The sequence below is a fragment of the Myotis daubentonii genome, chromosome 10, assembly GCF_963259705.1.
Source record: "Myotis daubentonii chromosome 10, mMyoDau2.1, whole genome shotgun sequence".
Lineage (NCBI taxonomy): Eukaryota > Metazoa > Chordata > Mammalia > Chiroptera > Vespertilionidae > Myotis > Myotis daubentonii.
The window spans coordinates 40,236,421-40,259,999 of NC_081849.1; the positions used below are offsets into that span (position 1 = coordinate 40,236,421).

At 36.3% G+C, this 23,579-nt stretch overlaps 1 protein-coding gene across 7 annotated transcripts in view; it reads right to left on the reverse strand.

Moving 5' to 3' along the window:
• The window catches only part of CACNA2D1 (calcium voltage-gated channel auxiliary subunit alpha2delta 1), a 395,226-nt gene that overhangs the window by 299,003 nt on the left and 72,644 nt on the right, over positions 1-23,579 (reverse strand). For all 7 annotated transcript variants that reach the window (XM_059712160.1, XM_059712158.1, XM_059712164.1 and 4 more), the window contains exons 2-3: positions 22,133-22,214; positions 10,051-10,167 (exon numbers count right to left, since the gene is read on the reverse strand). In XM_059712160.1, the coding sequence (XP_059568143.1) occupies positions 10,051-10,167; positions 22,133-22,214 (199 nt within the window). The remainder of the gene's footprint in view (positions 1-10,050; positions 10,168-22,132; positions 22,215-23,579) is intronic.

Genomic DNA, 23,579 nt, shown 5'->3' on the forward strand with positions numbered 1-23,579 from the left:
ATAGGAGCAGGCATGTGGAATCAGGAACTGCAACTCTCAGGCTGTATGTTTTTAAAAATAAATCTGGAAGGCAGATGTTTGAGCCAGCCAGCTTGTTAATTTTGAACTGATTATGTTGCCAAAAAAACAAACAAACAAACAAAGGCACTAATCTGTAGAAAACAGTATGAGTTTTTGACATTATTATAATAATTAAAAATATACCTATCATTTAAAATTAAGTCCTGCTTAAAGAACCATATTTAACTTATTACACTGGGCTAAATGCAACCAGGTCATTCATACCTAATTTTTTCAGAAGTCCTGTTGTTTACAAATGAAGAGAAGGCAGAGAAAGAGTTAATAGAAAGATTAAAGATAATTTCCTTAAAAGAAAAATATAAATCATGTCAACCTGCTTTTGACTCCGCCATTCCATTTATATGACTTATTCTAATAAGATAATCAAAAGTTTTCCCATATGTAAAGATGTGTATTGTTGTTTGTATCTATATGAGATGATAGATGTTAACTAAACCTACTATGGTAATCATTTCATGATCTACATAAGTCAAATCATTATGATGTACACCTTAAACTTATACAGTGCCGCAGGTCAATTATATCTCAATATAACTCTGATCTTCAGACCCAATAACACACCTACCTCATAAGGTTGTTCTGAAGATTAAATTCGATAAGACGTAAAGCATTTAACACAATGTCTGGCAAGAATGGCTGCTTGGCAACTCCCTATCCTTGGTGGTTTAAACATTCACCTGCCTGAGAGGAAGTCAGAAAAACAAATTCCCAAAATTCCTTCAAGATTTATGATTCTCTGATATTTTAATCAAATAAACAGGGCATTCTATTTTAATGGCAAATTGTGCCAGGGTATGTTAAGGTAGGCATGGGGAGCTCATCTTTGAGATCATCTAAAAGCAGTTCTTAATTTTATAAGCTCTAAAAAACTATGAAGAATAGATTCAAAAGAATTCCTGGGTATACAAAAATAAAAAAAAATAAAAAGGCTGTGTGACATCGGGTATCTCACACAGGGCTTCAGCCTGCATGATACTCAGTAAAAGTTAGAAAATGAATGCATTGAAGACGACTTAGAGTTTTTGTAATTATGTGGCAGGACAATCAGTGGGTAATGAGGAAAAGGAAAAACTAAACCTCAATAGATTGAAAATTAAGTTAAGCCCGGGTCGGTGTGGCTCAGCTGGTTGGAGCTTTTTCCTGGACAGTGAAAGTGCGAGGGTTCAATTCCCAGTCAGAGCCCATGCCCAGGTTGCAGGTTTGGTCCCAGGTTGGGGCGTGTATGAGAGGTAACCGATCAATGTTTCTCTCTCACATCAATATTTCTCTTTCTCTCTCTCCCCCTTCCTCTCTCTCAAAATAAAACAATAAACATATCCTTGAGTGAGGACTTAAAAAATATTTTAAAATAAAAATAAATAAATATAGTGAAGAACATTTAGGAATCAGAACACTACTTAAAGTTCATCTCTAAAATGGTTTCAACAGTGCTTATCATTAGCAAACTCTACTTGATCAGATCATCACCATTTTATGGCATGCTATGGAGTTCTATCTAAAGATTCCATTAGGTAAGTCGAAGAGGCTGGCCTTGGATTAGCACCGTTTCTCTCTATTGATTTTTATACAAAACACCACTTACTAGCACATTTAGATCAGAGCATTGCTAAAGTCCTACTGGAACAAGTTTGCAATTTTTAAATAATAGAAGTGGAATGAAATATGGATTTTTGGCTCATTTGGGAGTATCTTTTTAACAATTGTCATAGGTTTCATAGACTCTCAAGCCACCTGGTAAAGTTCAATGACTATCGTGATAGAAAGAGCACTGGATGAGTAGTTAATAATCCCAAGTCCCATTCCAGATCTGCCACTAACCAACTGCGTGCAAGGGCTGGCCAGCCTTATGGGGTGTCACTTCTGCAGTTAGATAGGGCCCTTCACTCAGATGGGCCTACAATTGGTTTAAGGCTCTGCTACTGCAATCTTGAAAGTCTTAATCCCTTTTTAAAAGGGCCTCACATTTTCATTTTGCAAGTCACTTCACCTAATTCCCATTGTACTCAATGCAATCAACAAACCCATCACTCCCTTTTACCCTAATTTTTGCAAGTGCTGTGTTATCAGAGCATACATTATCTTTATCAAATTGCCAACACAGTAACACTCTTGGTGGTACTTTAAATATTACTTTCTGAACCTATAGATTGTCAACTCAGGACTATGAGAATCACATTTCTAAAAGGGATTTATTTATTTTATTAGAAAGAAACTATAATTGCTGCCCGGAACCTTTTCTTATCTGAATACATTCCATTAAAAAATTAGGTGCACTATACTATTAATTGTGCTCTCCATCTTCAAGATATATTTGGTACCTAGCTTTTTCCAAAAGTGTCTATGTTCATACAGTCATTTAGTGCAGATACTACTTCATGGAATGGGGGAGGGAGAAAGTACTCTTAGCACTAAGCACTTTACAACAGAAGGTGTTGTTTAAAAACACTTTACTACAAACGTTTAAATAATATATAAATCAAAACAGAATGTTATAAAAATTAAAATATGGAGTGTGGTAGAGAGTTGCAGCATAGTCATAGTTATATGGATCTGTTGTTTCCTTCTTAGTAATTTAAGAGATCCTAAGCAGCACTTAATGTTTCACCATCTCTTCTGCTTGGGCCCAAAGTCCTGTCATTATCATGATAGATTTAAAAATCCATAAATATGCCACTAAAGTGTGTAACCTGAGAGAGGAAATGTGGTGGTATGTGTAGAGATTTCCATTTAACACATTAACAAATGGTATCAATAAATACAGGCATCTCCCATTTAAGCTACACACACACACACACAAAAAAAAAATCAGATGTTTTGAGTGAAAATTCTGATAGCCTATCATTTATGATGGTAAATGGAAAAAAAAATCATGTATTTGTATCAATCTATACCCCCAACCAACTTTTAAAATTCTAACTAAAACAGTAAAATATATATACTTATCAAATGCAAAGGTGCATCACTAAGTGTAAGAAGCTTTCATAGTAGAGGGTTAAGTGCTACAAACACTGTCTAGTGAAACAGTGAGTAGGACTGTTAAGTGCAGGTGTCTGTAGGCCTGGCTTGGCTTCTCAGTGCCAGTGGAAAACATGCACATCTCCTCGCTGGCACCGGGCCTATTCTTCAAAGCATCTACACATGATTCTGATGTTCTACTAATTCTATTTAAAATTTAAATCAAGACTCCCAGATATCACACTGTAAAAAAAATACTGAGTTTGGAGGTTGTACATGTAAATAGTTGCCTTATAAGCATTAGCAAAAAACAAAAAACCACCAAGAAACAAAAAGTATCTTGTTGAGAGATCTGTGTACCCTGTGAAAGTTGGATTTCAGAAATCAAGAGGAATTCTACTGTGAAACCAGGTTACGTAGACTGTGTTTTATTTAGTGCTGAACTATGCTCCAAGCAGGTGTTAAATACCTCAGGGCAAGCAAAGCCGCTGAAGGTGCCCTTTTATAGGACTTCAATCCAATGGTACCATGGGACCCAGTAAAAGGCATAATTAGTGTGGCTTACTTAGTTATAACAGTTATATGTCACCTGTACAAAGAGATTCGATTGATTGAACAAATGACAAAATATATTTTGGCTCAGATTACTGAGATGTCATAGAGGTGAGCTATATGGTGCATAAAGCTAAAAGCTAGATAGCCTTAAAACAAGAATTCAAGCCCAAATCTCTCACTCCATATAAGACTTGGTCAAGAACTTAAATTTATCTGAGTTTCAGTAGATGTACTGTGAAGATTAAAGGAGTTAATATGGGAGGTTTATAAACTAGTAAAGGCCGCACAGGAAACACCAAGTACCTTGTATATATACATACGTGGGTTTGAAGTACTTGCTGGCTGTGTAAAATTGGACAAATGTTTAATTACTTAGGCCTTCATTTTCTCATCTTTAAAATGTGATCAATTATACCTATTTTTCAGAGCAGAAATTGTGTTAGAAATATATGAATAGAGCCTAGCAAAAAGTGTTTGGGTCATAGCAGACATTCAATAAATGCTAATTATGAATTTGCTCCTTATCATTAAAACTTCAAAAGCTTTCACTGTTTTCCATTCAAACAACCTGCTCACTCACTCATGCCTCAACCTTATTATCACCCAGAACTCTTAATTTCTCAAATCCCAATCATGTACCACAATCTCTTGTTTCCTCACTGTTCCCTATAAACCTATACTTTACTCACATACAATTGTCTTCTTTCTTATGCTCATAATTCTTGACCATTACCATACCCTACCTATCATAGTTCATGATTTCAAATATTTCAACTACTGGTGACTAATTCTTAAGTGTCCTTGATGTTTATAATATTTACTCTGCCAAACTCAATCTAAAATGGATTCAAGAGTCTTTTCAGTCTTCTACTATTAATACTGTCCCAATCCTCCATAGAAAAAGCTGATCTGATTATGCATGTAATCATATTAAAGGAGTGGAACTCGTGTGTGTGTGTGTGTGTGTGTGTGTGTGTTTTAAATATGTTTTTATTGATTTTGGAGAGAGAGGAAGGGAGAGGGAGAGAAACATATATTGGCTGCCTCCTGCATGCCCCCTACTGGGATCGAGCCTGCAACCTGGACACATGCCCTAACTGGGAATTGAACTGGTGACCTCCTGGTGCATGGAAGGATGCTCAACCAACTGAGCCAAACCATCCAGGGCAGAACTCTAGGGTTGTTGGATGTTTGTTTTGTTTTGTTTTGTTTTACAAAGCAATGTTTTTCTTTCCTATGTTTCTTAAAATGGATTTGCTCTAGACTTTCTTCCTTAAAACTCACATTAAATCTTGTAAAGGTCTTGACATAGACACCAGCTGACTGGATCAAAATTTTAACTAAGGGTACAACAATTTTGTACAGCGAGGCAAAAACTCTATTTCTTATTCCCCCCTTGCAGGCAAGTCTTAATGAAATGCACACAGAAGTAACAGAATGGGACTTCTGGAAATCTTTCCAGCTCCCTACCTTCAGATTTCTTGTGACATGGAGGAAAATACACCTGTCATCTGTACAAATCACCCTTTAGCTGGCTTGTCTATTAGTAGTATTTGAACACAACTTTAAGCCTTATAGGTTCCATAACTGTCCTAATCAACACTAACTTTTATACCTAAAAATAATCTCAGCTAATGAATTAAAATATCTAATTTAGGTTAAAGTGAAAATATAATTTTAAAATTCATTTGTACTTCCAATACTAGCTCGGTACTGCTCCAGGTTGAGAAATTTCAGGGGTCTCTGTGTGAGGAGTGTGGTAAATTCACTCTCTGAGTTTTTCCTCCTGATGCCATCTTGATGGCACTTCCCAGCTCCCAGGTGGTGATTTCCGCAATGGCACTGTGAGAAAGCTGGTAGTGGACACCCCTTTCTCACTATGACTGTGTGTGGGTACACTCTGGCATTGGTGGATGTTCATCGCTGACTTGCTCCTCTCTTGGGGTGCCGTCCTGCATTGTTTGGAGGTTTCCAGAACATCTCGCTACAATGCCACACTTCTGGCTGCCACTTGCACCCTACGCTTCAGTTCCCATCTGATAGTTCGTGCTGAACTGGCTTTGCCCCTGGCAGCGTGCCCTATTGGATCGAGTCCCAGACCAGCTCCATCAGGTAAGGCTCATCTCTGTTCTGATTTGTGTGTAAGCTTGTGCCCAATGAAGCCACCTTTCATTGCTCAGCCATCAGACAGGCATCTCTACCTCAGCACTTTATTGTTAGCATCCAGAGCATGTAGCAAATCCAAATAAATAAAAGTAATCTAAATTTGACAAAATAATAGTAGATTAGCTAGTACCTTTACCACTCAGATTCAAGGGGAATTAAATATATAAGCAATCCTAGCAATCCTCTCAAGAACATATATACTAAAATTAGGAGAAGGGTAAGCACATTTTTTTCTGTGAAAACAGAAATAACACAATATTCCATACTTCTCCCAAAGGAATTTTTTCTTCAATTCAATCTGGATAAATCTATACCCTTAAGATAGATTTAGGGCTAATTTTCCTGACACACACTTTTCTCCACTTACCTATACAAGACTCCTTTCACTTTTTCTTGCTTCGCTTCCCCAAATCTTTAATACGGTCCTCAAGACACCCATTCTTTGCATATAAGACTTCTAATTTACCAAGAGAAAAGTGGTCAACCAGTGTGACTTCTAATTTCATCTATCTGCAAGTTTAATTATCTCTCTATTCATATTTACTATCCATTCTGTCTCAAGTGAAAGATACCACCACCTTTTCAAAGATAAATTCATTACTCTAATATCGGTGTATGTGTTTTCTGGAATTATCCTTCAACATCGAAGTGTGTGTTTTTTCTTAGTTTTACATTTAATAGATTCCTTCCCTTCTGTCCATTAGCATGAATACATGTCCTCCATTCTGAAAAAAAAAATGTCTATAGTAGTTCTCCACATTTCTCTTTCACTGTCCTACCAAACTTCTTAAGCATGCCAATTTCTTACTTCCCAAAAACTCTTTTTTAAATATATTTTATTGATTTTTTACAGAGAGGAAGGGAGAGGGATAGAGAGTTAGAAACATCGATCAGAGAGAAACATCAATCAGCTGCCTCCTGCATACCCCCTACTGGGGATATGCCCGCAACCCAGGTACATGTCCTTGATCAGAATCGAACCTGGGGCCCTTGAGTCCACAAGCTGACACTTTTTCCACTGAGCCAAATCAGTTAGGGCCCCAAAAACTCTTTAACATTGTGGTCTTTATTCCATTCCAATATATTCTAGTGAATCTGTTTTTATAAAAGTAAATCAATGATTCCTAAAACCCAAATACATTTTAAATTCTTTGAGTCTCTAAAAATTTTACATTTCTTTCTGAATCTCTTTATCACTTCTTTAGACCTGGTTTTCTGATATTTATTTATTTATTTATTTATTTATTTATTTATTTATTTATTTTTAAACCCTTTGTAGATAAAGGCCAGGAATCTGCATTTTTAGCAAACTTCATATCAATGACAAACATGAAAAATAGAGAACTACTGGTTTAATAGCTAAAAATAAACAAAACAATTTGGTTAATCAACAATGATCTACAGGGGGGGATACTATTTTAACAGTCAGTTGAAAACATTTGTTATTTTCTCTTTTTCATTATCTAATCATAAACTAAATATCAAGGTTGAATTAAGAGGGAGGTGGCGTATGTTACAGTATTTAAAGCTTCATAATAGATTAGAGCAGCTTTAATTAAAGTTACCAGGACAGCCAGAGGGAGACACTATACGCCATAATTGGAAATGTGTCACTAGAAAAATGTGTTTATTATAACCTTGATCCTATTTTCTTTGAGCAAAATGTCTAGAGACCTTCATTAACTCAGCAGATCCCCTTGTCTGTGCTGGTTGGTGAACAATAAGACCACTTATTTAATTCACCTCTATCTTTCAGGAGGCACCATTGAAGGAGGTTGTATTATTTCTTTGAAAAGCTTTTTCCTATGAACTGTTCATTAACACTTGCAGATTTTTCTGCCTGGTGCAGGCTGAAATAAATGTTAATAACAATGTTAAATGATTGCTTCTTTTTTGACTTGAGATTGCTTAAGAATAATCCAACAATGTTAGCAGAATAATTTCCATATTGAGCCAGTTTGTGAGGCATAGGCATAGCAAGAAAAATAGAAAAATACTCACTTAGGAAATATATCTTGAAAACAAAATGGCTGAAATTACCAGTGTGGCGTTAGAGGGGGAAAAAGCTGGATTCATGGACAGATTTCCTGAAGTTAAATTCCATCACAACCTCATGCTATCTATACAAGTCTTGGACAAGAATTCTAGACCTTTATGAGTTTCCTCATTTATTAAATAAGAATGAACAGATGTTTAATGTGCCTATTTCATAGGATTCTGTAACAGCCCAATGCATATCACTCATCAGAATCATAACCTGTTTTTATATACTCTCAAAACAAAACCAAAAACGACTTAAGTGCAAAATCTGTTTTGCTACAAAAGAGGTTGGTTTTATGGCAAAAGCAACTACAATATTTTTACCTTGGTTTCTCTTTCAGATCTTTCTAAAGTTGGTTGTTGGAGCAGATCAAAAGATAATAACACAATATAAGCATGAATAAAATGTCAAAATAAATACTGAAATTGAAGAACGATACTAGTTGAAATGGTTTTGAGTCAAACGTACACTGAGTGGCCAGATTATTATGACCACCTGACATTTGTAGGCAAATTAGCTATAATTTCACGCTGAAGTTGCTAGAGGGACAGACCATTATAAATTGGGAAGCAGGTTGTTTACCACGACAGTAAAAGTGATTTTTTTTTTCTGGAGATATGGGTAAACAATGCAATTTAACAGCCTTTGAACGTGGGATATATATACGTATGTATATAACCTGCTGCCCTATTTATAATGGTCTGGCCCTCTAGCAACTTCAGCACAAAATTATAGCTAATTTGCCTACAGACTTCAGGTGGTCATAATAATCTGGCCACTCAGTGTAAGCTCAGCATGAAGCAATGAAATAAGTTATGATTTCATGGTTAATCAACAGACTATAAAAGCCAGAATTAAAAATTTAATGTTCAAATACATAAAATCAGCATATGTGCAGACATAATAAAGTTTATCATAGAAATTATAATCATTCCACTAAAAAAAGAAAAAAAATCCTTTCAATTGTTTATTTTCTTTAAAAAAAAAAACAACTGAATTCTAGAAACTCATAGGGAACTTTTTTAGTAGATTTTTGAGAAAACAACCAGTTTACATGTTTTTCATAGATTTACATCTATTATATATTCCCAAGGGTATTTTATGTTGATAATCTTGATACTAAAAATATATTGCTAGTGTACATCTAAATTGATGAAACTATTTTGAAAAGCAATTGTCATATTCTTATAAAGCTAACTTTGTGAATACCCTACAGTCTAATAATTCCACTATTGACCCTTCAGATATCCTTGCATGTGGTACCAGGAAATTTGTTCAAGAAATGTAGCAGCGCCAAATAATAATTTACCAACAGAGAATAAATGAAAATTTGAGATATACCCTCATGAAATAATATTTAACTGTGGCTAAAATGAATTAAATCTAAGTATAAACCTCCAGATAAATCATCCTATATAATAAAAGGCTAATATGCAAATCAACCAAACAGTGGAACAACTGGTCGCTATGATGCACACTGACCACCAGGGGGCAGACGCTCAATGCAGGAGCTGCCCCGTAGTGGTCAGTGCGCTCCCACAGGAGCGCTGCTCAGCCAGAAGCTGGGCTCACGGCTGGTGAGTGCAGCGGTGGTGGCGGGAGCCTCTCCCACTTCCGAGACAGAGCTAAGGACCCCTTGGTGGGCCTAAACCTGCAGGCGGACATCCCCTGAGGGCTCCCGGAATGCACAAATTTCATGCACTGGACCTCTAGTACAAACATAATGGAAGAAAGTCATTGAGAACTACATACATTATAATGTGATTTTGATAAAGCTAAAAAGAAAGCAAACTAGCAAATATTTGTTTAACAAAACATGTATGTAAACCACAACTATTTTTTAAAACAAAGAAATATAAGTAATCAAATTTCTAGAATATTGGCCACCCCTGGCAGGGAGGAGAGGTAAGGGGACAGGAGAGTTCTAAGAAGGCAGCGTTAAGGGTGCTGGCAATATTCGTGGGTTTTATGTTGCACAATAAATTTAAACATTATTATTACACATCATGACTTACATATATAAATACATCCATGTACGAATTAAATACACTTTTCCTATGTATTAGAATCACCTAAAAAACTAATAATTAGAAGTAAGCTGATAATGTTGAATTCATAATGAAACCATGATATCTCACCTTCATGCACATATTAGACAAACAGTTTCCGTGGTGAAGAAAGCCTCCAACTAAAACATGAAAAATAATAAGGAATGGAAAATAACCAAATGAGCAAACCCAATTTAAACTCACCACCAGGGCTTTAGATCTGTTGCTGAGAAGTTTTTCAATATCCCTGGCTGCAATTTCCACCAGCTGGCGTGCATTATTTGGTTCCACAGTATACAAATCTTGGTATTTCTCATAAATCTATGTGAAAAGCAAAAGAAAATTGTTAAGAAAAATAATTGCTTATTTGGCTCATAAGTTCACATTAGAATGTATTTAAAATCATAAACAATTGATTAGAAAAGTCCACCCTTTTCTTCTTTCACCTTGATCTTTCCTTTAGGTGTCTCAAAAATATGTATATAAATATTAGTTTCCTGCCGAAGCCGGTTTGGCTCAGTGGATAGAGCGTCGGCCTGCGGACTGAAAGGTCCCAGGTTCGATTCCGGTCAAGGGCATGTACCTTGGTTGAGGGCACATCCCCAGTGGGAGATGTGCAGGAGGCAGCTGATCGATGTTTCTCTCTCATCAATGTTTCTAACTCTCTATCTCTCTCCCTTCCTCTCTGTAAAAAATCAATAAAATATATTTAAAAAAAAAATAAAAATAAATAAATAAATAAATAAATAAATATTAGTTTCCTATAAGAACACCAGCTCGCCAAAATAATTATGTCAACAGGCTATAAAACATCTTGAACAACAATGGTTTGTATATGCAATTTTGTGACTTGAAATTGTACATTCAACCTCAAAACCTAGTATTAACTGCCATCAGCATTTTAAAAACAGGAGAACTGAAGTATGGGAGGTCAAACCTGGAGGATATGTGCAGTGAACAAAGGTAGGAGGGAGGGGGAGTGCTAATATACTGAGAGAGACTGCCCACTGTTCTCCCTCACTGCAATCACTGAGGCTAACAGGTTTGCTGCTAAACCTTATGAGAAGAAAGAGCGAATTAATGAATGAATATGAAGCCCCTGCTAAGGAAGGTTCATCCAGGTGACACAGGGAGCTTCACTTCACAGGGTAGTAGTTTGAAGGTTATCAAGGTCGACATTCAAGATTAGTTAAAACGGGAGGTAGGGGGGTAAGAGATCAACTAAAGGACTTGTATGCATGCATATAAGCATAACCAATGGACATAAGACACTGGGTGATAGGGGAGGCTAGGGGACTGTCTAGGGCGGGGGGATAAAATGGATACATATGTAATACCCTTTGTAATACTTTAAGCAATAAAAAAAAAATAAAAGTTTAAAAAAAAAAAAAAACGGAATTGTGTAAATATTTTTATTATCAGATTGACTGTTTTGTTTTTAAATCGTTGAATCAAACCATACTGAAAGTAAGTTGAATCAAACCATACTGAAAGGCAGCAAAAGAAAACTCGGCTGCTGCATTTCTGGCTCACATCAGTGTCCATGGAAGGAGTTCCCCAGCATAGCATCAGATACACTTGGTATGCAGAGCCCGTATGCTCCTGGCGGGAGAGGAAGAATGAAAGAAAGGGGGTGGGGAGAGGACCAGCAACCCTATCTGTGGCTGGAGGGCTGAGCAGAGAAGGAAATCCCTTATGCATCCAACAGATGGGTTGCACATGCATGACTAAACCATCTTTAAAAGCCAAGACCTGGCAGTTTTTTGCCATCATATGAGAAGAGAATCCAGGCACATGCAGGAACTAGTTTAACCCTGTTTTCCTAGCACAACCTCAGCTTTCTATTACTACCAACAAATTCTACAGCCTGGTCCCAGCTGAGCATGGATGCTATTGGGGAACACTGGTTTCAAATGGACCCAGACACATATGCTAACATCTAGATATATAAAAGCCTAATATGCTAAGTTTCCAACCAATCAGAGTAGGTTAGCTTGCTGCTAGGGTCCAGCCATTTGGGACTGGGTGAGATGGGTGGGACAAGCCCTGGAGCCCTCCCGTGGCAGTTCCTCCCTGGACAGCCAACCCCCATTGGCCCCGATTGAGACTAAGCAAGACAGCCCTGATCGCCAGCCAGGCTGAGGGACCCCACCAGTGCACGAATTCATGCACCAGGCCTCTACATTATTTATAACAGAGTATGTATGTTCATTTACACAGAGTTAACATTTTTATTCAAATGATAAAAATTAATCATTTTAAAAGATTTAAATCAAGCTTTTACGCCTAAATTCATTTGATTTATTCAAACTATGAGGTTTTTCCATACTAGACTTAATTTGACCTTGTAGGTTGTCATTTCACCTATTCAAACCACAGTAACTTAGCATATACAATCTCCATATTTAGTGTCATCCAGGATTCCTGCATATTACTGGACTATGGACTGCTTGTGTTTTCTTCTGCAGGACAGATTATTGAGCTCTGTATTAAAGACCCAGGTTATCCATGATAAAATCCATCCAATTCAAGGCTCCCTCTTTTATTTCAGCCTAAGATGACATCCAAGAACATGACCTCCTGAATAGATTAATTGATCAGGGTACAAAAAGATAAACCTCAACATCACTTTAATTGATCCAGGATATTTAGTTCTTTGCAGTGAAACCAATATAGCTAATTGGTATAAAGGCAGCTGTGCTTTGAACCATTAATGTCTTGCTCCTTTCTGTGTGAAGTCTGATCTCCTTCCTGTGGTATAGAGACTACAATATAATTCAGAGTTGGTGAAGATTAGTTCAGGATGCATAGTCTGTACTTCGCATTATGTACTATAAATAAAGACATTGATTAATACACTACCTACAAAACCAGAAACATTATAGGTGCTCTAAAGAATGAGAGGATTATAAATCAGAAGAATTTAGTTCAAATATATATATATATGTGTATATATATATATGTATATATATATATATATATCTTCTAAAATATATATAATCTATTCTCTCAAATTATGTTTCTAGGGTAATTTTTTAATGCTTAGGAAAAAAAACAAGATCTACCTGGCTAATAAACTTTTAAAAAAATATGTTTTTATTGCCCATATTTTTAAAATATATATATTTTATTGATTTCAGAGAGGAAGGGAGAGAAAGAGAGAGATAGAAACCAATGCTCAGCGAGAATCTTCGATTGGCTGCCTCCTGCATGACCCTCACTGAGGACTGAGCCCACAACCCGAGCATGTGCCCTGACTGGGAATCAGAACCTTGACCTCCTGGTTCATGGGTGGACACACAACTACTGAGCAACATCAGCTAGGCGCAAATAAACTTTAAATAAATGTAAAATTAAGGAAGTTTACATCTCGATCCCCAGTGTAAATACCCTGCTGTTTGTTTTACATGTAAAACATTTGAAATGTTTTATTGGTAATAAAAATGAATTTGAACCATTTAACTGTCCCACCAAAAGAAAAACTAACTCTTGCTTCTGGTTTTAAAGACTACAATATTCTTTGTTGCATAAAGTATCAAGAAGGCTCTCAAAAAGTCTACTGGTTTTTGTTTTATAAACATTTTCAGAGTAGAAAGTTTCACGTGGATTTTAACATTGTGTATTTTCCTAATGTACACAAATTTATAATTTTTCTCCCACTAAAATAAACCACATTTCTATACTCTTTCACATGTTAACATACGACTATTTGAAAAAGTCTTAAGTATCTTTTCCTCTTTCTAGTATTTTGTTTCCTTAAAAAAACAATGACCTGCTTTAGCATTTTATCCAGTGGCCTTTCTGAAAGAAAAACATTTTGGTGGAAATAATAGGAGTTTTGTGACCAGACAAACTCCATTCAAATCACATGTTGAATCCTCACATGCTGTGTGACACTGGCTCCCATTTCTTCTGCCTGAAAGAATACGGCCCTTAAAGACACTCCCGCACAGGATGTTTTACCCTGCTGACCGATGCACAAATATGCTCTAGGTTTTCTGTTGTTCAAGTCCTCCCCCTACAATCTTTGGCACAAGTTTTGACAAAACAGTACTTGTTGCCTGCATATTCTTTCTTTCTTACAATTTTAATTAACTGGTTTTAATGTACTTTCAGTATTACATTGACAGACCAAATTTTGTGGTAATGACACAACAGAGAATATGGTTTCCCTACCTTTTTCATTGGAAACGTCTAACTCACTCTGCTCTAATTAAGTCCATAGTTTCAAGACAATCTTTAGAATCATACATTTAAAATAATCTCAAATGTAATATCTAAAAGGTGACAACACTCATTGATATAACTGCTTCATAAACATACCTAGAGAAATGTCTTTGAAATCATAAGCCTTAGTTTTAGAGGATGAATGATGTCATAGCATAGACTAATGCAGATACCCCTGATGCTCACTGAAAGCCAGATACACTTCCAAGTTCTGGATGACAGACAAGACTGGATTAGCAATCACTTTCAGGCAGCTTCTCTCTACCACTCACTTTAAGAAACCTAAAAAGTGCATTCAATTAGCCATCATATTAATGGGAACACTGGGGTTCAGGCTCTTGAATATCAGAGTGGAGTGAGTTTTACTCCCATTTCACTTCAAGTATGACCAAACTACAGTACGGACCAGCAGAAGGTGAAATGGTTAGGCAACGTGAGTTCGCAATACCCTTCTGCTCGAAATCCCTGTTGGCTTCAGCAGGATGTAGGGGAATAGAAAAGCCCCTGGGGAGGAACAAGAAAGGCCGCTGAGAATGAAGGGTCGGTTTGTCTGCGAGGAGACAGCCCTCGGTGCAGGAGGAGGGGAGCCCAATGCTGAGACTGAGGGATAGACGGTGGGAGCAGAGGTCCCCCTGGAGGATGACGGTGAAAACCACCAGAGGGCCCTCAGCAGGATGAGGAGATTGACCAAGTTCTTAGAGGCAATCACATTCAAGATTAAATTCCTTCACATGAGTTCCCCTTGCGCCCAGATGCCAAGGAGCAAAGTCAAGAACATGAGAAAATACTGAAAGGGAGTTTGAATTTGAACTGTACTAAATCTATAATTGACCACAAAAGCCCCTTTGGAACTGAAAAACAGGAACCTTGAAATGGTAAGATTAATACTTTCCTCCCCTGGGAGAAAGAATGGTAGCTCATGAGTAAGTTAAGTTCCCTAGAAAAACCGTCAAATTTCTGCGATTATAGCTTATACATATGTAAACTTGGTAACGCCTTCCCTCAATACTTGGACATTTGCTTTCCTTCCACAGAACTTGTCAGGCACAAGCAATCAAGATCTTGGCTGCCCACAGCCATCTTTCTGAGGAAAGGTTCCCCTGTTACCGTCCCTGAAAAAGAGTAGCCCTAGAATTTCCTTTTCAGTGGGTAGCTTTATTCTAATGCATGACCTTAACTTTGACCCTTGCTTAATTGTATTAAGATATTTCACACTTACAAGCAGCTAACTTCTGAAGCAATGGCCTGTAGGAGCCAAGTACAAAAGATCTGTTTAGACAGAAATACATTGCGCCAATCAGAGTCTGACTGTAGATGACAGTGGGATGGATCAAGGGCAGAAGCAGTAGTGAAAAGACTAGTGGGAGGAAAAGAGTGTTCAGACACCGAGGGACAGAAGCGATGGCTGTGGGAGGCACGATAAAGGCCTCCCAACGAGACCCACATCCGAATCCCCAGAACCTGTGAATACGATGTCACATGGCAAAATGGAATTAAGTTTGCAGTTGTAATGAAGTTTTGCTAATCAGATGAATTTAAAATAACGAGATTATCCCGGGGTGTCCTGGTGAGTCCAATGTAATCACAAAGATCCTTTCGAGTGGACGAGGAAGATGTGACTCTGCAAGAGAAAACCAGAGTTGGTAGCATGAGAAGAAATTTCAAGAAGACAGAGATTTTTTGCCTTTTTTGTCCACTGGTACAGCCCAGCACATAATACAGTGCCCGCACATAGCAGGCGCTCCATAATCCTGGTGGCATCAATGAGCAAATGGACACTGAGACTGGCGATTGCATCAGGCTTTACTAGGAACGGAAATGCTGGCTTGTAACAAGTTCTTCCTTGCATTTTAAAAACCAATATTTATTTTAAACCTAAAAAACAACAAGGCTATGTAAGGTACTATGCAGTTACATAGTGTAACATAAATGCAACATGTAAATGGTCATGAGGTTAGAGCAGCTGTGGGCAAACTACGGCCAGTGGGCCGGATCCGGCCCGTTTAAAATGAATAAAACTAAAAAAAAAAAAAGACCGTACCCTTTTATGTAATGATGTTTACTTTGAATTTATATTAGTTCACACAAACACTCCATCCATGCTTTTGTTCCGGCCCTCAGGTCCAGTTTAAGAACCCACTGTGGCCCTCGAGTCAAAAAGTTTGCCCACCCCTGGGTTAGAGTAAATACACAAAACAGGGTAATAATCAATACAAATACTATCGGTGTTCCAATGAGGAAGGACAGAAAATCGTGCCATCAGAATTCAAAGGAAAGTCAAGTCATACTGGTTATGATCATAAAAAAGATGGATTATAGCCACACTCGGGAATCAATGTGCATAAGTAAGGGAGAAAATCAGAATGTGTGTGAAACAAGAAATTATTGGAAAATAAAGACTGAAAAACTAATTGTGACACTATTATGAAGAGCTATAAAATTCAGAGTGTTCGTTTTTACCTAATTATGTAGTCAATTCCAAACTGTTTGAGACTGACCCTAAACCCAAAGGATCTACATTTATTTCACTGCCAACAAAAGACCTTGAAAATGCAGCACAGTTTAATTTGTGCTTGACCATCTAGCAGCAAATGGCTTCTCTAAAGAAAAATTGCTTCCCATCAATGCCGATGTGTAATTTTACAAATTTACATGCATTAAAGAAGCTTCATACATGTACTCTCGCCTCAGGTTCTTGCCCTCCTTAAGTTTTCAACCTCAGCAATATTGACATTTTTACCAGACCATTCTTTGTTGTGGGCAATGTCCTCCGCAGTATAGGATGTTTAGCAGCATCTTTGGCCTCTACACACTACATGCCAGTAACACTCCCCCACCCTCACCCCTGCTTGTGACAATAATAAATGTTTCAAATGTCTCTTAAGTTACAAAATTGCCCCTGGCTGAGAATCACTGCACTCTATATAAAGACATTAAAGATGTCTTCAGGGGAGAACGATAAGCCGCTATATGTTGTATATTGAGAGTGTGCAGTAGCGAATAATGGCCTTGTATGTCATTCATCTTCATTGTAAAGACGAAGCTAACCCTTGGCTACATCACTTCCATAAGGTTTTAGCTTCCCCTCCTTTGTGAGGCTCAGAGACAAGAGGGCACAGCCACTATCTATCACTCTCCCTGTAATTAGTATTACAAAGCCATAGGATTGCTACTTGAAGAAACAATAAATAAGAACTCGCTCAAATACCAGCATAACTTTAAAAAGTGTTATTGATTGATAATAGAACAGATCAGTATGGTAAAAAAGAAATCATTTTAGTAGTCTTTCACTATTAATGTTTATGAACCGATAATACTGCACTTAAAAACCTGTAAATAAAATATTGAAAGTTATCATAAGATTAGAAACCCCTTTAGAATTCATTTTCTTTCGTGTCTTTGAAAACAGATGTAATTAACCACTGTTTAAAAGAAACAAAACACACATACACAAAAATAACAGAGTCCATATTCTCTCTGTGGAAATATATTCTGCAGTCTCAATAGATTTCTCTCCATCTAGCGGGGGAGGGTAATGTATTTTTCCCTAAGATGACAATAATCTCAATTTGCCTGTTATTATGGTAACTAGTCACAACATTTCCTAGTTGGAGGTGTAAGGCAACTCTGAGCAAAACCAGAACATGAAATAAATAAGCTATATTTGAAAAGTAATACTATTATTTTTATAAAGTACTTAGGTTACTTTTTTAAATAATTATATTACTTTTAAAGTAATATAAATATAAAAGTACATGTTAAAGGGAAGTAAGCATTAACTTTTTAATATCATCTATTATTGCTGTCACATTGCATTTTACATCCCTTTAACTACTACAACGCTTCTGTGAGGGAGAGTATTACTATCTCACTTGACAAGCAGGTAAAGGAAATCTACTATCACCAGCTACTTAGCAGCATTCCCAAGGAGAAAAAAAGATTCCCTTCCTTACTGTTGACTCTGCATCTTGCTTAATCCCTACTCAGAATCACCAGTGATTAATTATGTTCTGCTTTAGAGTATCTTATTTTGCCAATAAATAAATATATTTAACTCTTTACCACCTAGAAAATGAACATTCTATTTACATAAGATCATGTGACCACAATGTCAAAGAAAAAGCATTGGTCTGTGAACCCCTTTAGTTACTAATGAAATTCTTCACTCAAAATCCTTGTGTAAATACTAACTTAATTAAGAGGACTGAATGCTCAATATTTAGACACATTTCATATTTATGTCTTTGAGAGAATATTGGGAGCGCTCCATCAGTAGGACATCCCATGAGGGCTATAGGACTGTAAGAGGGCGCAGGCCGGGCTGAGGGACCCCCACCCCTGAGTGCACGAATTTTCATGCACCGGGCCTCTAGTATAATACAATACTCTTGACTAATACAATGGGGGAATTATCTTTCTTGCATTCTGGTTACAGGTCAATAAATATTATATATGGATATGTCATCAATCTCAACAATTCCATAAGATGAAACATCTCAGCAGATCACAAAACTATCAATTGGAATAAGTGTATTTTCTTCAGGTGGAAGACCATAAAGACAAAATCGAGAAAAACTATTTTCTGTACCACTCTTAGCAATCCTTTCAACACACAAAAACCATGTCTGTGCATACCAACAATGATGGAAGATTTTACATTCTGCATGTAAATTTACATTTTGCAATATCTTTCTATACTTTCTTTTTAAAAATAAATTTAAATAGAAATGTTCATGAGTGGGTAACTGCTAGCTGAATTTTGGCTTCTTCTAATTTATACTGAGTGGCCAGATTATTATGACCAGCCAGATTATTATGACCACCCCATCAGTACTTCATTGACACTTCCAAAAATACTGAATATTGAAAACTTCCTAAGCAAATACTCTCAAGGTTTTATTATTATTATTATTATTATTATTTGCATAACTAATTCACTTCATTGTACTGATGGGGTGGTCATAATAATCTGGCCGGTCATAATAATCTGGCCACTCAGTGTATAAGAAGCAATATTAAAAGGTAAAATATTAACTTATAGTCTAAAGCAAGCATGTCAAACTCAAAGGCTAACACGGGCCAAATAAACAAGGCATGTGGCCCATGGGCCGCGAGTTTGACAGCTTGGTCTAAGGCAGTGATGGCGAACCTTTTGAGCTCGGCGTGTCAGCATTTTGAAATACCCTAGCTTAACTCTGGTGCCGTGTCACATATAGAAATTTTTTGATACTTGCAACCATAGTAAAACAAAGACTTATATTTTTGATATTTATTTTATATATTTAAATGCCATTTAACAAAGAAAAATCAACCAAAAAATGAGTTTGCGTGTCACCTCTGACACGCTTGTCATAGGTTTGCCATCACTGCTCTAAAACATAACAATATATATTTTTTAAAATTTTGGAGTCACTAGTACATTCAATTTAGTAGCTGTGTGGCCTAGAACCAAAATTTAACATCGCAAATGCTTCATGCATATTAGAGATGATGATGTTCACTTTACAAGGTTGTCCTGAGAATTAATAAGATACCATATGCAAAGGGCTTAGTGCAGTTCTTGAACTAATGAAAACCAAATGAAGTCCTTCAGTTGTATTTGAAAGGTTCTAATATATTAAATTCACTAAGCAAAATTATAACATATTACTGTCTCTTTTCCCTAATTTTATTTCTTTTCTTCCCTCAATTATTTCATGTACTTTGCGTCTGAGCATACGCAATTAATGGACATGTTGTCTTCTAATACATGATTAGATAGTGGAATAATTCATTAAGACATAGCACTACTTAAGCTTATTCATGCTGTATCTTTAACAGAAGTTAGGCAAATAACTTTAATTTTCATTAAATTGTAAAGATGACTTATTTTAGCTAAGTTGCCTCATTACAATTACATATGAGTATTCAGGTAAAATGGCAGTTCTATCCTGCAAAACCAGTAAAAATAATTACATTAAATACTTTTGGAAGAATCATCATTTCCATAATATTGAATTTCAATCCAGGAACCTGTTAAATCCCTCCGTTTATTCAACTTTTGGTCCTCCCTCTGTATCCAATACACCCAATCTCAGCTCAAAGTCCACTATCCACTATAGCATCCTTCAGCCAGTCTCTGCTTTAAATTTCCACAGCCAAAAGCCCGCACATGAACCTTCTCTCCAGGCAAAAGCACAGAGGCATATGGATCATTTATCTATGCAAAATGACGCTCTTCATGTGACCTAATACTAAAATTATTTCCCAATAATCAATTCTCTCTCCTCTCATTTGTTACATATAATAAAACAAATTATTTAATTATATTTTTTCTGTCGCTGTAGTTATGTATGTGCCTCATAAACAGAAAAAGTGTGGAAATTTTCTTCCATCCTCTCCATTCTATTTTGTTATCCATATTCAGACAAAGCCATTTATTCATTTAACAATTTTACACTCTTTTTAGTCAGCTACACTTCACAAAAGCATAGTGGAAATCAGGTGAGACTTTTTTGGTTGCATAATGATTCCCTGCCAAAGCAGCTTCAGTGAGAGAAGGTTCACATATTTACACGAAAAGTAAAAATGAGGTCAGCCAAGAAAGTGGTTTCTGAGGCTGCAGAAGCATGGGAGGAGTGAAGGAGCGCTCCCAAGAGCAGTTATTTTTAATCTCAATCTGTCAATAAAAAGATTCATATAGCTTCTAACCAGAACCTGTTAATTCGCATCTCTTTTTTTTTCTCATCCCACAAACTCCATCACTTTCATAGAGGCTCACGTATTAGCTTGCACACACTCATGTTCTTATATATTTCACCACAATAAGTCATTGCAGATCTCCAGCACCAGCTACCAGGAGCTTTCAGGCATCTTTGGGCCCACATAGTAGATTAGCAGAGCATCAGATCTCTGGGGAAAGGAACTGTTCTCTGTCAACCCTTGTAGCCTGCACAGGACCTGGGACATACGTGTTGACTAAGCTAAATCTGATCATTGTTATTCACAAGGAACATTTTTCATTTCCAAATATCTTCATCTCACAGATATTTAAGTTTGCTTAACATACTCTTAGATGGAAACCTATGATTGTTTTGTACACAGTTACTGGAATAACTTTTTTTAAGTATCTGCTTAATTAATAATGTTCCTTTATGAATTTCTATTAATACATATGGTAAACAACCATACATTCCATTTTCTCTAGAAAGAAGAATTCACACATAAATATCCACATCATAAGTATTCATGTATCATACAGATAAGTCTGCTTTAATACATTTCATCTCATTTTTGGAAAATAAAAGGCCTCATTGCATCACTAAGATCACAAGACGAAAATACTTTCAAATTGTTACATTACTGACATTGAAATATAAGTCGGACACTCAAGCAATAACATTTAATGTTTAATAAATACAAAACCTACAATATAAATGTTCTTACCCAAGAAAAATAACCTTTCTAAGATGATACATTAATATTTATATAATATTATTACCTTTAAAAATCATTTAATAGTGACTTTCATAATCACTGCATAAATTCTAAGAAAAACCATATTTTACAATGACTCTTTTTCTTACACCAAAATCTTTACTCCCCATATCAATGATGCACTCTAGTCTCCAGACATGGCTGTGAACACTTTTCAACTCTCTTTAAAAATAAAATCTACCATTAAAAAATGAAGAAGTGTTCCCACTGAGGACATTCAAAGGAATTCATCACAGTACTTAAAGCCACCACTATGTGACAGATTATACAATATAGCCTGGAGAATAAAAAGGTAACATCCCAATTTAAACTTTAGGGGAGTCTAGGCAACACATGGATTCGTGTATGTGAGGGCTGTTTTTAAACTGTAAAGTGTGTGTGGTGAGAAAGCATTCATTATCAATTGTTAGGTATGATGTTTCTTTCTCACAATACCAAGCAATACCAAGGGTCTCTTCCAGAATTTCACCACCAGATCCACACACAAAAAACAACTTCTTTATGATATAGAAAAACAGCTTCCTAGAAGCTAGGACTGCATTCAAATTAAAGAAAAGATTGAGTCTATTTGGGTTCTACTCACATCAACCAGCTGATTGACTCCACTTGCTGTTTTTGCCAGTGTGACAAGGTCTTCTTGCATCTTATCCACCCATGACTTGATCCTGCGGAAATCAGAGAAGAAAATATTCTATCATGTCTCTGGCAAATGAAGGCCACAGACAGCCACTTAACAGTCATGATGCAGATAATTCATTAAATTACCCTTAAATCTTTCTTCTCCCTCCCAGCTCTCATTATGTCCACCCCCCCATCCCATCTACAAATTATAAAGCCAATAAAACTTTACTGCAAAGCCTCTTAGAATGCTGAAATACCCCCAGATAAAAGAAAGAAAAATGACATGATTGCCATGTCCAATATGTGGATAAATCTGCTTAATTTTTATGAAAATTCCATTTAAAATTAGTGAATAGAATATTGTAAACTGAGCCTTATTCTTTAGCTCACAAGTCTTCTGGATATAATACTAAGGGTGTGCTAAGTGTAGAACATTTTTTAAAATGCACAAAATGAGAAATATTTTAAATGTCTCCTAATTTAATTACCCAGTGATAACCACTCCTAACATTTCATGTATTCCCATTCAGTCTTTTTAAATTACCTCACATGGTTGAAAGCATGCTATGTAAACTTTATATATCTTTTCTTTTCCTGAGGTCATATGATAAATAGTCCTATGCCATTATAAGTATCTTATTTACCCCACTTCTTTAAATTTTATTAACAATAAATGTTTTATAACGTGTTATTTTATAAAGGAAAGTGAACTTTGTATTTCATAAGTGCTGGGATCATGGGTATTTAACCATATTAATCTTCTTTTCTTCAGATAGATAAGAGTTTCAATACTATTATAAGGCAGCCATTTTTTTCAAATAAACTTAAGTGTGACAGAATAAGAAATTAAACATGGAAAGAAGTATAACATGAAAAAGGGATTTAAATGAGGTGTAGGAGAACACATAAAAGAATAATGAGCTGATAAACTAAAGGGGAAGAAGCAAAACTTGAAAGTAAGTCGTAAAAAGAATGAAACGCCTCAGAGCTGTGGTTGGCAAACTGCGGCTCGAGAGCCACATGCGGCTCTTTGGCCCCTTGAGTGTGGCTCTTCCTAAGCCTTAGGAGTACCCTAATTAAATTAATAACAATGTATCTACCTATATAGTTTAAGTTTAAAAAATTTGGCTCTCAAAAGAAATTTCAATCGCTGTACTGTTGATATTTGGCTCTGCTGACTAATGAGTTTGCCGACCACTGCCTTAGAGGAAAACACAGAGGCTTGATTACATGTGCAACAAATTAGTTAGCAAATGAAATACATAAATGCTAGGGATACTTTAACACAAATGAAAATAAGAAAGAATATTTATTGAACCATGCTGTATGAAATTGATACAAAGAAGATAAATCAATATCAAGAAACAAAAAATAAATAAATGGGAGGAGAGTACAAAGTGGAGAGAAAT